Source organism: Chamaea fasciata, unplaced genomic scaffold, assembly GCF_029207755.1.
Source record: "Chamaea fasciata isolate MVZ Bird 193981 ecotype frontalis unplaced genomic scaffold, bChaFas1.0.hap1 SCAF_371, whole genome shotgun sequence".
Lineage (NCBI taxonomy): Eukaryota > Metazoa > Chordata > Aves > Passeriformes > Sylviidae > Chamaea > Chamaea fasciata.
Window position 1 is genome coordinate 19591 of NW_027094456.1, and position 15992 is coordinate 35582.

General features: G+C 70.9%; 2 protein-coding genes across 7 annotated transcripts; both read right to left on the minus strand.

The window, feature by feature from the left end:
- Nucleotides 1-631: 631 nt before the first annotated feature.
- FOSB (FosB proto-oncogene, AP-1 transcription factor subunit) lies at nucleotides 632-7144 on the minus strand. 3 transcript variants are annotated; one of them, XM_066208597.1, is made up of 5 exons: nucleotides 6186-7144; nucleotides 4852-5151; nucleotides 4041-4148; nucleotides 2674-2868; nucleotides 632-2531 (listed from the first exon to the last, which is right to left on the minus strand). In XM_066208597.1, exons 1-5 carry the CDS (start codon nucleotides 6309-6311, stop codon nucleotides 2466-2468), a joined length of 795 nt encoding a protein of 264 aa, XP_066064694.1. In that variant the 5' UTR covers nucleotides 6312-7144; the 3' UTR covers nucleotides 632-2465. The 3 variants fall into 3 exon arrangements, with proteins under 3 accessions (XP_066064694.1, XP_066064690.1, XP_066064693.1); XM_066208593.1 differs by having other exon boundaries at nucleotides 632-2868; XM_066208596.1 differs by lacking the exon at nucleotides 6186-7144 and having other exon boundaries at nucleotides 4852-5791.
- A 3088-nt stretch (nucleotides 7145-10232) lies between these two features.
- On the minus strand, nucleotides 10233-15692 carry RTN2 (reticulon 2). 4 transcript variants are annotated; one of them, XM_066208589.1, is made up of 10 exons: nucleotides 15542-15692; nucleotides 14471-14515; nucleotides 13393-13788; nucleotides 12809-12940; nucleotides 12159-12366; nucleotides 11731-11860; nucleotides 11276-11345; nucleotides 10772-10818; nucleotides 10483-10541; nucleotides 10233-10361 (listed from the first exon to the last, which is right to left on the minus strand). In XM_066208589.1, exons 1-10 carry the CDS (start codon nucleotides 15570-15572, stop codon nucleotides 10319-10321), a joined length of 1161 nt encoding a protein of 386 aa, XP_066064686.1. In that variant the 5' UTR covers nucleotides 15573-15692; the 3' UTR covers nucleotides 10233-10318. The 4 variants fall into 4 exon arrangements, with proteins under 4 accessions (XP_066064686.1, XP_066064685.1, XP_066064688.1 ...); XM_066208588.1 differs by having other exon boundaries at nucleotides 12809-12943; XM_066208591.1 differs by lacking the exon at nucleotides 11276-11345 and having other exon boundaries at nucleotides 12159-12205; nucleotides 12809-12943.
- Nucleotides 15693-15992: the final 300 nt, after the last annotated feature.

A 15992-nucleotide genomic window follows, 5' to 3' on the forward strand; every position in this document is an offset into this window, starting at 1 on the left:
GGGACCCCCGGACTGGGAAAGGACTCCCTAAACTGGGAGAGAGCCCAGGTCAAACTGGGAATGGATTCCCCAGACTGGGCAGGGACCCCTCAAACTGGGCAGAGACCCCCAAACTGGGCAGAGACCCCCAAACTGGGAAAGAACTCCCCAAACTGGGCAGGGACCCTCCAAACTGGGAAAGAACTCCCCAAACTGGACAGAGACCCCCAAACTGGGAAAGAACTCCCCAAACTGGGCAGGGACCCTCCAAACTGGGAAAGAACTCCCCAAACTGGGAAAGAACTCCCCAAACTGGGCAGAGACCCTCCAAACTGGGAAATAACTCCCCAAACTGGGAAATAACTCCCCAAACTGGGAAAGAACTCCCCAAACTGGGCAGAGACCCCCCAAACTGGGCAGGGACCCCCCAAACTGGGCGATGCGCCCCCGCTTTACCCCCGCGCGCCCCCTGCCGGTCACCGGCGGAGCTGCAGGCTGTGGGTTGGGGGCGTGGCTTCCCCGGGGGGGCGTGTTCCCATCTCCACCCATTTCCCCGTTGATTGACAGGCGGGTGGGACAGCGCAGTCCCCGCGCCCCCCAAACCCCCCAACCCCCCCCCAAAACCCCCCAAAAAGGCGCCGGGAGCCGCGAAGCCGCTGGAAGCTGCTTTATTGGCCACGTTTGGGGCGGGACGAGCGCGGACGGGGGGCCCGGGGCGGCCCCGGACAGGCACGAACACGGCACAAGGGCGACAATAATTATCTTCGTTATAATAATAATAAAAAATTAAACATCTCCCGCGCAACAAAAATAGATTTATATACCGGGGGGGCGGGGAAAGGGGCGGAGCCAAGGCCGGCGAAGCTCGAGGGGACAGGCGGGGACGGGCGGGCCGGGGACGAGCAGGATGGGAGCCCACCTGGAGGTGTCACCTGCAGGACAGCGACACCTCGGGGGGGGGACACGGGACATCTCCGGTGCGACAGAAATGACACGGGCACCTTCTGAGGGGGACGGGGACACGGCGGTGGCGCCTCCCAAGGGGCGGAGATGGCACCGGGACCCTCCTGGGGACCTTCAGCGGGGGGCTGGGGACACCTCGGGTGGCACGGGTGCCACCGGGAGCGGGCTGGGACATCTCCCAAGGGACGGAGATGTGGCAGGGACACCCCTGGGTGGGGGACAGACACCTCTGGGGTGACAGGGGACACCGGCGAGGTGTCAGGGACACCTCTGGGGTGACAGGGGACACCTGCGAGGTGACAGAGGACACCTCTGAGGTCACAAGGACACCTCTGGGGTGACAGGGGGCACCTGTGAGGTGACAGGGACACCTCTGAGGTCACAAGGACACCTCTGGGGTGACAGGGGACACCTGTGAGGTGACAGGGACACCTCTGGGGTCACAAGGACACCTCTGGGGTGACAGGGGACACCACGGAGACCTTCTCCAGGTGCTGGGAGTGGCACAGGGACGTCACCAAAGGGACACAGACGCTGCCTGGAGTCCCACGGGGCGGCGGGGACCGAGGACAGGAACCTCGGAATGTGACAGAGGGGACAAAAAAAATCCTTCCCAGGGGGGACGGGAGGTGGGGCAGGGACATCTCCGGAGCGGGGGAGACGTCGGATGGACCCCGGGAAATGAGGGAGGGACACCTCGGAGGTGACAGGGGACACCTCTGGGGTCACAGGGACACCTCTAAAGGTGACAGGGGACACCTCTGGGGTCACAGGGACACCTACAGAGGGACAGAGGTCCCCGTGAAATGAGGGACGGACACCTCTAAAGGTGACAGGGACATCTCCAGGGGGACAGAGATCCTGGACGGACTCCATGAAATGAGGGAGGGACACCTCTAAGGTGACAGGGACACCTCTGGGGTCACAAGGACACCTCTGGGGTCACAGGGACACCTCTGGGGGTCACTCTGGGGTGACAGGGACACCTCCAGAGGGACAGAGATCCTGGATGGACCCCGTGAAATGAGGGACGGACACCTCTAAAGGTGACAGGGACACCTCCGGGGTCACAGGGACACCTCCGGGGTCACAGGGACACCTCCGGGGTGACGGGGACCGGGAGCAGACACCTCCGAGCAGCCGCGGCACCGCTGGAGCCTCATCACGGCCGCCACCTCCAGGCGCCAAAACCCTTCCCCAAAAAAAAAAAACCCAAAAAAACACCAAAACCCAAAAAAACCTCGAGAAAAACCCAAAACAAAACAAAACAAAAAAACCGAGGGGGGGAAAAAAAAATAAAAACCGGGGAAAAAAATCCCTCCAGAGCCGAAAAAGACCCCAAAATGAGCGGGCAAAGCCCAGCCCCGGGGCGCGGCGGCGGCGTGGGGAGGAGGGAGGGAGGCCAGGAGGAGGCGCCCGGTTGGTTTGTTTTTTGGGGGGGTGACTCGGGGGTTTGGGGTTTTTTTTGGGGGGGGGGTTGCCCGGGACCCCCCCAGTTCACAACGCGAGGAGCGAGGGAGAATTCAAGGAGTCCGAGGACTGGTCGCTGCTGCTGCTCCGCTGGTGCGAGGCTCCACACGTGGCTCCCTCTGGGTGGGTGAACACAAACGCGGGGGTGGCGTTAGGGGGTCCCGCGGGGACCCCGGGCGGGGCGCAGCAGCCGGGGAAGGGGCCCTGGAACGGCGCCGGGGGCACGAAAGCGACGGTCCCCGCCTTGCCCGGGCTGCTCACCTCGGCGGGGCCGGCTCCCACCGCGGCCGACGTGGTGGCCATGGCGATGTCGCCCATGTCGCCGATGTCCTCGAAGGGGACCTTGCAGGCGGGCGCGTGGGCCACCAGCACGAACTCCAGGCGCTCCTTCTCCTTGCGCAGCTCGGCGATCTCCGACTCCAGCTCCGCCTTCTCCTCCTCCAGCTGGTCCGTCTCCTGCGGGGACAGCGCGGGGGGTGTCACCACGGTGTCCCCACGGTGTCCCCAAAGTGTCCCCACGGTGTCCCCGAGCCTGGGCTCGGCGCTGTCCCTCTGTCGCCCCGTCTGTCCTCCTGATCCTGCAGCGCCCCCCGGTGTCCCCAAACCTGGGGACATCCCTCAGACTCCTCCAGCGTCCCCACAGTGTCCCCGGTGTCCCCATAGTGTCCCCAAGCCTGGGCTCGACGCTGTCCCTCTGTCGCCCCGTCTGTCCTCCTGATCCTGCAGCGCCCCCGGGTGTCCCCTCTGGTGTCCCCAGGGCTGGGGACATCCCTCAAGCTCCTCCAGTGTCCCCAGAGTGTCCCCAAAGTGTCCCCAAGCCTGGGCACGGCGTTGGCCCCTTGAGTGTCCCTCTGTCCCCTCCTGTCTGTCCTCCTGCTCCTGTGGTGTCCCCTCAGATGTCCCCAAACTGGGGACATCCCGCAGGCCTCTCCGGTGTCACTGAGTGTTGGTCTGTCCCCTCTGCTGTCCCCAAGTCAGGGGACATCCTTGAGTGTCCGTCTGTCCCCTCCCTTGTCCCCCGTTCCCACGGGTGGCACCGTCCTGCTCCCTGCAGCACCTCGGAGTGTCCATCTGTCCCCTCTGGTGTCCCCAAACCTGGGGACATCCCCGAGTGTCCATCTGTCCCCCTCCCATGTCCCCAAGCTCTCAGGGGTGGCGCTGACCCTCTCTGTCACCTCTGGGCATCGCTCTGTCCCCTCTGGTGTCCCCAGCTCTTGGGGACACCCTCAGTTCTCTGCGGCGCCACCACCGCTGAAATGTCCCCAGGCCCTTGGGGACATCGCCACCTCCCCCCAAGGGCCACAGAGGAGCCCTGATGTCCCCAGGGATGTCACTGTCCCTCACAGGGCCCCGGGGACACGGCTGTGCCCAGCTGAGAGCTGCGGCGCCATCCTCATCGTCATCCTCCTCACCGGCGGCCGTGGGGACACCGCTGTCCCCAACTCCCTCCGATGTCCCCAACCCCCCGCCAGCTGTCCCCAGCTCCGAGGACATCGCCACCACCCCGCCCTCCATGGGGACAGCAACGTCCCCAGCTCCCCCCCGGGGTCACATCCGTGTCACACCTTCCCCCCCCCCGGGGACGGTGCCACCCCCGCGGTGTCGCCTCTGTCGCCGCTGTCGCTCACCGCCTGCAGCCGGTCCGTCAGCTCCCGCCGCCGGTTGCGACATTTGGCGGCCGCCAGTTTGTTCCTCTCGCGCCGCACGCGCCGCTTCTCCTCCTCCTCGGGCGTCAGCTGCGACAGGGACCGGACTGTCACCTCCCTGTCACCCGCGGCCGCCCCCCGGGCCCCCAAATCCCGCTCTGTCCCCAAATCCTGCTCTGTCCCCAAATCCCGCTCTCTGTGTCCCCAAATCCCACCACGTCCCCCGGGACGGCTGAGGGTGGTGGAGGTGGCACCAAGAGTGGTGTCCCCGAGGTGCCACCACCTGGGCTGGCCCTCAGGATCCCGCCACTCACGGTGTCCCCAGGGTGTCACCACCCAGGACATCCCTCAATCTCTCCTCACTCGTGACACCCCAGATTCCTCCCGTGTCCCCGAGGTGCCACCACCTGGGACGACCCCCAATCTCCTGCCACTCACGGTGTCCCCAAGTGCCACCACCTGGGACGACCCCCAGTCTCCTGCCACTCACGGTGTCCCCACCTGGGGCGTCCCCCAATCTCCTGCCACTCACGGTGTCCCCACCTGGGGCGTCCCCCAGTCTCCTGCCACTCACGGTGTCCCCACCTGGGGCGTCCCCCAGTCTCCTGCCACTCGCGGTGTCCCCAGCTCCCCCCATGTCCCCAAGGTGCCACCACCTGGGGCGTCCCCCAGTCTCCTGCCACTCACGGTGTCCCCACCTGGGGCGTCCCCCAGTCTCCTGCCACTCACGGTGTCTCCAGCTGTGCCCCCCCCGTCCCCAAGTGCCACCGCCCGCCCCTCCGTGCCCTCTCACCGTCTCCTCGCGGCTCCGCCGGGGCCGGGCGCGGGGGGCGCGGCTCGGGGCCGGGGGTCCCGCGAAGGCGCCCAGGCCGGGGGTCGAGTAGCTGGGCCCGGGGAGGTCGTAGGGGTCCAGGGGAGGATGAGGAGGAGGAGGAGGAGGAGGAGGAGGCGGCGGCTGCTGCGCCATGGGAGCCCCCGGGGCCACCGAGGAGATGAGGGTGGGCTGCACCAGCCACTGCAGGTCCTGGCTGGTGGTGATGGCGGTCACCGTGGGCACGAAGGAGCCGGGCATGTCCCCCAGGGCGCTGCACTCCTGTGGGGGGACAGAGGGGGTCAGGCGACGGCGGGGACACCGCTGGGGACATCCCCGACACCCCCGCGGGGTGGGCAGCGCGGGTGGCATCGGCGTGTCCCCATCCCGGCATGCGCGGGTGGCATTGTCACCCCCGTGCTGGGGTCCCTGTCACCCTCCTGGAGCGCGCGGGTGGCATTGTCACCCTCGTGTTGTCACCCCCTGTAGGGTGGCTGGGCCTGGGGACAGCGCTGTCCCCAGCTGGTGGCACTGCGGTGCCGAGGGGGCGCCCGTGCCTGAGGTGTCCCCAGCTCATCATCATCATCACCATCATCATCATCATCACCGTGCCAGCGCTGCCGGCACCCACGGGTGACACCCTCGTGTCCCTGTCACCCACGTGTGACACCCTGGCGTCCCTGTCACCCCAGCCTGAGGGTTCCAGCCCCCAGCGCGTGCCGGGACCCCCAAATCCATCTCGGGAATGGGGGGGGTCTCAGCCCCCTCCCAAAAAAACCTCCGGTGTCCCCAAAAAAAAACCCGCGGGCGTGGGAAGCGCCCCCCAGCGAGGCGTGGGGGTGACACCGCGGGTCCCTCGGGGACATTGACACCCTCTGGGGACACCGCCACCCCCTCTGGGGACCCCCCCATTCTGGGGGTCGCGGGCAGAGCTCGGAGGAGGCGTGGCCACGCAGCGAGGGGGGCGTGGCCACGCTGCCGGGGGGCGCGGCCTCCCCGCCGCGCTAACAACCAGTGCGGGGCGTGGCTCCGCCGGCAGTGGGCGTGGCCAGGCGCTGCCCCCAGAGGGGGGGCGTGTCCCTCCCTGCTCGTCTCCCCGGCAACGGCGCGCGGGGCGGGCGGGGGGGTGTGGGAGAGGGGGCGGGGACGCCCCAAAAATAACCCGCGCGCTTTGCGTGCGTGCCGCGTCACCGCCGGCGACGTCACTGCGCGCGCTTACGCACGGCCCCGCCCCCCCCGCTCCGCGCCCCCCCTCCGGCCCTCCCGCCCCCCGCGCGCGCCCCCGCCGCTCGCTCCCCGCGCACCGGAGCTCTCACCTGCGCGGCCCCGGCGGCCGCGGGGCTCCCGAAGGAGTCGAGCGGCGACAGGTACTGGGACTCAGCCGAAGGGGACGAGCTGCAGCGGGAGCCCGAGTCGTAGTCCCCGGGGAAGCCCTGGAACATGGCCCCGGGGGCGCGGGGGCCGCCCCGCCGCGACAAGGCTGCGGCGCTCACGCCGCCACCGGCATCACGGGCGCGGCGGCGGCGGGGAGAAGCGCGGGGCGGGGGGCTGGCTGGGTGGTGACCCCCCGGTCGGGCGCGGCGAGCCCCGGGCTGTCCGGTGGGGCGCTCCGGTTGTCCGCTCCGAGCCGCTGTCCCGCCGTTAGAGCGGCCGGTGAGTCCGTGCGGCGTCCCGGTGTGGCGCTGTGAGCTCCGGTAAATCCGTGTCGGGCTCCGGTGCGCCTCCGCTAACCCCGGCCGGCCGGTCCCGAGCGCCGCTGTGCCGGTCCCGAGCTCCGATGCTGCGCTATAAGCTCCGGTACATCCGTCCCGTGCTCCGGTGCGCCGCTCCAAAGCCCCGCCGAGCCCCTACGCGCTCCGGCCCATCCGTCCCGGGCTCCGGTTGCTCGGTGCAAAGTCCCGCCGCGCCCGTCCCGGGCTCCAAAGTTGTCCGGTACAAAGCGCCCGCGCTGCCGGGCTCCGGTTTCTCTCCGCCACAATCCCCGCTAAATCCGTCCCAAGTTCCGCGACACAAAGTTCCGCTCGGCCGCCGCCAGCTCCGGTAAAATCCCCCTTTTTCCCAGGCTCCGGCACGTCCGCTCCGAGCCCCGGTGAACGCTCCCGCCGCTCGCCCGCTCTCCGGTTTTATGAATGAACTGCTCGCGGCGGCCGCGCCGCTTTATACGGCGGGGCCACGCCCCCCCGCGCTGACGTCACGGCAGCCGCCGCCGCTGCTCCGGGACCCCCGGGACCCCCCCGAGCCCCCCCGGAGGCCGGAGCCGACCGGGCCGAGGTCTCCGCCGCCGTTTGAGGCTCCGGGAGGCGCCGGTGGCGTTAAGAGGCCCCGGGGCGGGCCGGGAGCGGGGGGGATCCCTGTGCCCGCCCCCCGGAGTTCCTGTGACGCAATTAGCCATATATGGGCTTGTCTGGAGTGTTTGTTTGGTATCCTAGCAATGACGTCACAGGGATTCCCTCCGCCGCCGCCGCCGCCGCCGCCGCCGCCGCCGCCGCCCGGGCGCGTATTAATAGAAACGGCACCGAGAGCGGTTCTAGAAAGGGCCCGAACCGTCCGGGCCGAGCGCGCTGGGACACCGGGAGCTGCCCCCGGTCCCGGGAGACCCCCGGGACCCCCACCCTCCCCCCCCCCCCCCCCGGTAACACCGCGGGACCCCCCCCGGGATTCCCGACACGCCTCCCGCCCCCTCCGGGGCATCCCCGGGGCTTCCCCCGTGACCGGCCGGGATCCCCGTGACCTCCCGGGACCCCGGGTGACTTCCCGGGACCCTCGGTGACCTCCCGGGACCCCCGATCGGAATCTCTGGGACCCCCGGTGACCTCCCGGGACCCCCGACCGGGATCTCCGAGACCCTCGGTGACCTCCCGGGACCCCCGGTGACCTCCCGGGACCACCGACCCCTCCGGGGCATCCTCAGGGCTTCCCCCGGTGACTTCCCGGGAGCCCCGGTGACCTCCAGGACCCCCGGTAATTCCCCAGAGCATCTCCCGGGACCCTCGAGAGACCCCCGGGATCCCTCCTGGTGCCTACGGGAGCCTTCGGGACCTCTCCCGGTGACCCCTCGGGACCCCCCGCCACTGTCCCGGGGCGGAGCTGTTCCGGTGCGGGCTGCCCGGTACCGGAGCGATGGGAACTTCCCCCGGGGGTCCCGGGACCGGGGCAAAGCGACCCCCCGCCCACGCCCCCAGCACCGGCTGTCACCGGCACCGGGCTGTGGAGCCCCGGGGGCTCCCGGGACTGAGCGGTGCCGGTACCGGGGGTGTCCCGGTGGCCGATGGCGGCACACCGGGGGTGGGAGCGGCCCCGGTACCGGAGCGCGGGGACCGCCGGCCACGTCCGCCGCGCTCCCGGCGGGTCCGGGCCGGGGGTCCCGAGGGTCCCGGTTCCGTTCCAGCCCCGGGACCGGCACCGGAAGCTGATGTCACCGGCGGGAACCGGCGCTGAGTCACGGCGGGACCGCGGGGACCGGGGGGGGGGGGCGGTTCCCACGCCCCGGGGTTCGTTCATTCATTCGTTTGTTCATTCATTCACACGGGCCACGCCCCCTCCGGTGTCCCCGGCACGAGTCCCCGGTGGCGGCGGCCCCGGCGAGTCCCGGGGGTCCCATCCGGCTGTCCCGGGGTCCCGTTCCCGGTGTCCCCGTCCCGGGAGTCCCTGTCCTGTTCCCGGTGTACCGGGGCTCCCTGTCCCGGTCCTTGGGGTCCCGGCCGGGCTCTCATGGAGTTCCCAGCCCCCTTCCCGGTCTGCCGGGGTCCCGGAGGTCCCTGTCCCATTCCCGGGGGTCCCGGTCCCTGTCCCGTTCCCGGACGTCCCGGTCCCTGTCCAGTTTCCCGGGGGTCCCTGCCCCGTTCCCGGGGGTCCCTGTACCATTCCCGGGGGTTCTGGTCCCTGTCCCGGTTTCCCGGGGGTCTCTGTCCTGTTCCCGGGGTCCCTGTCCCGTTCCCGGGGGTCCCGGTCCCTGTCTGTACTGTTCCCGGGGGTCCCGGGGGTCCCCGCCCCGTTCCCGGGGTCCCTGTCCCGGTTTCCCGGGGGTCCCAGTCCCTGTCCTGTTCCCGTGGTCCCAGTCCCGGTTTTCCGGGGGTCTCTGTCCCGTTCCCGGGGTCCCTGTCCCTTTCTGGGGGTCCCTGTCCCTTTCCGGGGGTCCCGGGCGTCCCGGTTCGTGTCCGGTTTCCCGGGGGTCCCCGGTCCCCGGTTTCCCGGGGTCCCTGTCCCGGTTTCCCGGGGGTCCCTGTCCCTTTCGTGGGGGTCCCGGGCGTCCCCGCCCCGTTCCCGGAGTCCTCTCCCTTTCCGGGGGTCCCAGTCCCGGTTTCCCGGGGGGTCCCGGTCCCGGTTTCCCGGGGTCCCTGTCCCGGTTTCCCGGGGGTCCCGGTCCCTTTCCGGGGGGTCCCGGGGGTCCCTGTCCCGTTCCCGGGGGTCCCTGTCCGGTTTCCCGGGGGTCCCGGTCCCCTTTCCGGGGGTTCTGGGGGGTCCCTTTCCCGTTCCCGGGGTCCCAGTCCCGGTTTCCCGGGGGTCCCGGGGGGTCCCAGTCCCGTTTTCCCGGGGGTCCCGGGGGTCCCAGTCCCGGTTTCCCGGGGTCCCTGTCCCGTTCCCGGGATCCCTGTCCCGGTTTCCCGGGGGTCCCGGTCCCTTTCCGGGGGGGTTTCCGGGGGTCCCTGTCCCCGTTCCCGGGGGTCCCAGTCCCGGTTTCCCGGGGGTCCCGGGGGTCGCAGTCCGGTTTCCCGGGGTCCCTGTCCCGTTCCCGGGGTCCCTGTCCGGTTTCCCGGGGGTCCCGGTCCCTTTCTGGGGGGTTCCGGGAGTCCACTGTCCCGTTCCCGGGGTCCCTGTCCGGTTTCCCGGGGGTCCCGGTCCCTTTCCGGGGGGTCCCGGGGATACCGGCCCCGTTCCCGGGGTCCCCGGCCCGTCCCGGTAAACACTGCGCGGGTCGCCCCGGTTACGGCGTTCCCCGCCGGTGACGTCACCACGTCCGGCGTCCCGTTGTTTACGTCGCGCGGCAACGGCCGCTGCCGTGGCAACGGGGGCGGGCCCGGGGCGGGGCCAGTCCGGAGAGGGGCGGGGTCAGAACGGAGGGGGCGGTGCTTGAACCTCCGGCTTCCCGCGCGTTTCGCGGGGCGGGAGAGACGGGGGGGACACGGGGGGACATTGGGGACATTTGGGGACACGGGAGGACACCGGGGACACGGCGAATGGCAGACACACGTCAGAGGGTCACCGCGGCCCCCCAGGACACCCTGCCCCCCCCATGTCCCCCCCATGTCCCCCCCCTGTCCCCCGGCCACCAGACCCGTTTTGTCACAAGAGTTTTTATTAAATCGTGACCCCCCCCCGCGCGGGGGGGGTGGGACACGGAGGGGGGGTGGGGGAGGGGTGTGGGGACCCCCCGCCCCCCCCCCCGCGCTGTCACCTGGCGGGGGGCGGGGTTTGGGGACGGGCAGGGGACACGCGGGGGACAGCGGTGTCACTGCGGCTTCACTTTGGCACTTGGGAGCTTGGCCAGGACCCTGCGGGGACAGCGCGGGGGGGTCGGGGGGGGGGACACGGGGCACCCCCGGGACCCCCGGGAGGGGACAGAGCGCGGGGGGGGACAAGGGGACACCAAGGGGACACCACGGGGACACTCACCTGGCTCGCAGGTGGCTCAGGTGGCTCCTCAGCAGACCCAGGTACTGCTCGATCTGGGCCTGGGGACATCGAGGGGACATCGAGGGGACATCGGGGACACCGGGAGGGGGACGTTGGGGACATGGGGGGGGGGCCGTTGGGGACAGTGGGGACATGGGGGCAGTTGGGGACACAAGGGGGTCAGTTGGGGACATCGAGGCCGGGGGGCACAGTTGGGGACAAAGCGGGGGGGCGAGGGGCGCACACAACCCCCGCCACCCCCCCCGGTGTCCCCTCGGTGTCCCCTCACCTGGTGGCGCCGGTAGAGCACGGGGAAGGTGAATGCGCAGACGACACCTGGCCAGGGAGTGTCACTGTCACCTCCTGTCCCCAGGCTGTCCCCAGCGCCCTGTCCCCTCATCCACCCCATCCCCAGGCTGTCCCCGTGTCCCCGACCCCCATCCCCTGTCCCCTACCCCATGTCCCCGTGTCCCTCCATGTCCCCTCAGTGTCCCGTGTCCCCCTGCAGCATCCCCGTTTTGTCCCCTCACTGTCCCCATGTCCCCCCATGTCCCCGTGTCCCCCCGTGTCCCCTCTCCGTACCCGCCACCAGCAGTGTCCCCCCAATGTCCCCGTGTCCCCCCATGTCCCCTCAGTGTCCCCGTGTCCCCTGTCTGTACCTGCTGCCAGCAGTGTCCCCCCAATGTCCCATGTCCCCCCCATGACCCCTCAGTGTCCCCATGTCCCCCCAATGTCCCCGTGCCCCCCCATGTCCCCTCAGTGTCCCCAATGTCCCCGTGTCCCCTCTCCGTACCCGCCGCCAGCAGTGTCAGCCCGTTGCACACGGCCCCCACGTAGGTCAGCAGGTAGAACAGGAAGGCGAACTGGGGACACCGCGGTGGCACCGCCACTGTCACTGTCACCGCCACCGGCGCCCCGCCCCGGGGCCGCCCGCCACACCCCCCGTGTCCCCCGTGCCACCCACACCCCGTGTCACTCGTGTCACCCGTGCCACCCACACCCCGTGTCACCCGTGTCCCCTGGGCCACCCACGCCCTCTGTGCTCGCCCTGTCCCCCACGCGTCCCCAACACCCCCCATGTGTCCCCAGCATCCCCAATGTCCCCGACACCCCTGTGTCCCCAATGCCCTCCGTGTCCCCCATGTGTCCCCAGCATCCCCAACACCTGTCACACCCCGTGTCCCCCATGTCCCCAGTGTCCCCCCGTGTCCCCAGTGTCCTCCGTGCCCCCCGTGTCCCCGGTGTCACCTTGAGGGACTCGGGGACGCTGTGCACGAGGAAGAGGCGGGTCAGGGTGCGCGTGGCCGTCACCACGTGTCGCGCCAGGCACCGCGCCCAGCGCTGCTGCTGCTCCGGGCTCAGCACGGCCACCTCCGGCCTGGGGACAGGGACAGGGACAGGGGACACCGACAGGGACAGGGGGACACCGACAGGGACAGGGGACAAGATACGGGGTTAACATCAGGGGGACAGGGGACAGGGGCACACCGACAGGGACAGGGGACAGTGTCAGGGGACAGGGACAGCAACAGAGACAGAGGACAGTGACAGGGACAGCGTCAGGAGATGGCAACGAGGACAGTGACGGGGGACACCCCCGGGATGGCGACAGGGCCCCCGCGATGTCCCCGGGGGCGGCGGGGAGGGGACGGGGGCGTGTCCCCGGCGTCACTCACCGCTCGGGGGGCGGGGCGGGGGCGTGGCCCAGCGCCCTCAGGGCCACCTGTCGCAGGCGCAGGGGGACGGTGACGGCCAGCACGGCCAGCGCCCCGTAGGCGCCCACCGAGACGGCGCTGAAGCGGGACAGCGAGCCCAGGGCCACCAGGGCCACCAGCAGCGACAGCGCCGAGCGCTCGGGGACGCGCCAGCACAGCAGCGCCCACACTGCGGGGACAGCGGTGACACCGCGGGACGCTCCCGCGTCCCCGACTGGCTCCCAGCGCGTCCCGCTTTGCCCCGGCGCCTCTTCCGGTCCCTCCCAGTGCCCCCCAGTCCCCCCCAGTGACCCCCAGTCCCTCCCAGTGCCCCCCCAGTCCCTCCCAGTGCCCCTCCAGTCCCCTCCAGTCCCTCCCAGTGCCCCCCAGTCCCCCCCATTGCCCCCCCAAGCCGTTCCCAGTCCCTCCCAGTGTCCCCCAGTGCCCCCCCAGTCCCTCCCAGTGCCCCCAGTGCCGCACCCGGCCCCTCCATGTCTCCCGCGGGCGGTGCCGGTTTTTGGGGGGGGTCACCCCCTATTTTTACCGGCCAATGGCGGCGGGGGCCGCGGGACCCTCCCCGAAATCGGACCCCGGGACCCGGCCCCGCCCCCGCGCGCCGATTGGCCGCTCACCCTGTCCGTCGGCGCCCGCCGCGCTCGCTGATTGGTCCGCGGGCGGCGGGGGCGGAGCCGAGGCCGGGGGGGGCTCCGGGAGGGGCGGGCGCGGGGCGCCCCCTGGCGGAGGGGCGGGGAGGGGCGCGGGGGCTGCTGGGAGTGAAAAAATGGGGAGGGGGGGTCAGAGGGGGTCTGGAGACCTCCAAACCCCCTTTGGGGACCCCCAAATTACCCCAGGGACCCCCAAATCCCTCTAGGAACCCCCAAACCCCCTTTGGGGACCCCCAAATCCCCCCAGGGACCCCAAATTACCCCAGGGACCCCCAAATCCCCCCAGGGACCCCAAATTACCACAGGGATCCCCAAATCTCCCCCAGGGACCCCCAAATCCCTCCCAGGAACCCCCAAATCCCCCCAGGAACCCTCAAATCTCCCCCAGAGATATCCCCGGACTCTTCCAGTCCCCAAACCATCCCTGGGGGCTCCCCCCAGTTCCCAGACCCCCCCCCCGCCACGATCCCCTCCAGGAACCCCCAAATCCCCCCCAGACCCCCCAGGACCCCCAAATCCCCCCCAGACCCCCCAGGTCCCCCCATCCTCACCCAGTCTCTTGGGGGTCTCCTCAACCCGGGCCCCCCCCGCTCCCGGCAGGGCCCCCCCGGGCTCCGCGCTCCCCTCGGGGGGTCCCGGGGCTCGTCTCGGGGGGGCCCTGGGGGCGGCTCGGGGGTCCGGCCCCCGGGGGGAGCCCCCCGAGCTCAGGCGGGGGGCGCGGCCCCTGCGGGGGTCCCGGCGGGGCCGGGGGGCTCCCCCGAGGAAGGCGATGTAGGAGAAGGTGAGTTCGCGGGGGGGGTCCCGGGGGGGTCCCCGCGCCGCCGCCGCCGCCGCCGCCGCCGCCCCGGCCTCGTCCTCATCTTCATCCTCATCATCATCGTCATCATCCTCCTCCTCGGGGGGCTCCGGCGCCGGCAGCTCCGGGAAATCCGAGTCCTCGTTACCGCCTGAGGGGGGGTTTGGGGGTTCAGTGGGTATTGAGGTTATGGGGAGGTTTTGGAGCTCAGGGGGATTTGGGGTTCAGGGGGGATTTGGGGGCTCAGGGGGATTTGGGGGTTCAGGGGGGATTTGGGGTTCAGGGGGGATTTGGGGGTTCAGGGGGATTTGGGGGTTCAGGGGGGATTTGGGGCTCAGGGGGGATTGGGGGTTCAGGGGGGATTTGGGGGGTCAGAGAGATATGAGGTTATGGGGAGGTTTGGGGGTTCAGGGGGGATTTGGGGGGTTCAGGGGGGATTTGGGACTCAGGGGGGATTTGGGGATTCAGGGGGATTCGGGGCTCAGGGGAATTTGGGGGGTCAGGGGGGATTTGGGGGGTTCAGAGGGGATTTGGGGGTTCAGAGGGGATTTGGGGGTTCAGGGGGATTTGGGGCTCGGGGGGTGTTCAGAGGCGTTCAGGGGGTATTGAGGTTCAGGGGGAATTTGGGGGGCAGGAGGGGTGTGGAGTTCAGGGGGATTTGGGGGGTTTGGGGTTCAGGGGGGAATGAGGTTTTGGGGGAGTTTTGGGGTTCAGGGGGTTTTGGGTTCAGGGGTTTCAGGGTTTGGGGTTCAGGGGGTTTTGGGGTTCAGGGGGTCGGGGCAGCCCCGCTCTCTCCCCCCTCCCCAAATTCCCGTCCCGGGGGTCCCGCTCACCCTCGGTGGAGTCCGGCGTGGTGGAGGCCGTGGACGGAGCCTCTTCTGGGGGGGGGCACGGGAGGAGGGGGTTTGGGGGACCCCCGACCTCGGTCCGCGCTCCCCGGGACCCCCGGGCGCGCCCCGTGTCCCGTTCCCGGTGTCCCGTTCCCGGTGTCCCATCCCCGGTGTCCCATCCCTGGTGTTCCATCCCCGGTGTCCCCATCCCCGGTGTCCCGTTCTCGGTGTCCCCATCCCCGGTGTCCCATCCTCGGTGTCCCCATCTCCGGTGTCCCATCCCCGGTGTCCCCATTCCCGGTGTCCCCATTCCCGGTGTCCCATCCCCGATGTCCCGTTCCCGGTGTCCCGTTCCCGGGGCTCCCGGTGCCTCCGAGTCCCGGTTCCCGTGTCCCCCGCGCCTCCCGGTACCGCCGCCCCGGACACCTTTGTCCCCCGGTACCTCCAATGCCCGGTTCCCCCGTCCCGGTTCCCGCACTCCCGGTGTCCCCCGGCGCTCCCCGGTGCCCCCCGGTGCGCCCCGGTGCTCGGTCCCGCCATCCCCGGTAACTCCCGGACCGCTCATCCCCGTTCCCTCATCGCGGCCACTCCCAGTCCTGCCGTGCCCGGTTCCTCCCGGTCCCTGCCGGTGCTGCCTCGATCCCCGGCCACTCCCGATCCCCCGTTCCCGGTTCCCGGTTCCCCCATCCCCGTCCCCGGTTCCCGGTGCCGTTTCCATCGCCGCTTCCCGGTGCTCCATCCCCGGCCACTCCCAGTCCTGCCGTGCCCGGTTCCTCCCGGTTCCTCCCGGTTCCCGCAGCCCCGGTGCCGCTTCCCGGCGCTCCCATCCCCGGCTGCCCCCGGCCCCTCCCTGCTCCCCGCTGCCGGTGCCGATCCCCGGTGCCGATCCCCGGTGCCGATGCCCGGTTCCCCATCCCCGGTACCTCCCGCAGCCCCACCCCGCGCCCCGTTCCCGTTCCCCGTTCCCCGTTCCCGCTGCCCGGTGCCCCATTCCCGGCCCCTCCCGGTGCCGCCTCCCCGCTCCCGGTGCCGGTTTCCCGGTTCCCGGTTCCCGTTCCCGTTCCCGGTCCGTACTGCAGTGGGCGAAGCCCAGGACCTGCCCCATGGCGGCGGCCCCCGCATGGGGCTCCCGGTCGCGCTCGGCCCCGCCGCGCCCGGGCCGGCCCCGCCGCGCATCACCGCAGCGCCATGGCGGGGCCCGGCACGGACAAAGGGCGGCGGCGGCGGCGGCGAGGGGCGGGGCCGGGGGCGGGGCCCACCGGAGAGCCGGGCACCGGGAATGGGCAACCGGCACCGGGAACCGGGAACCGGGGATAGGGACCGGGCAATGGGGAACCGGCACCGGGAACCGGGGATAGGAACCGGGAACCGGCACCGTAGAGCCGGGGGTGGGGAACCGGGAATGGGCAACCGGCACTGGGAACCAGGAACCGGGGATAGGAACCGGGAACCGGCACCGGAGAGCCGGGGGTGGGGAACCGGCACCGGGAACTGGGAGCCGAGAACCGGGAACCGGGCAATGGGG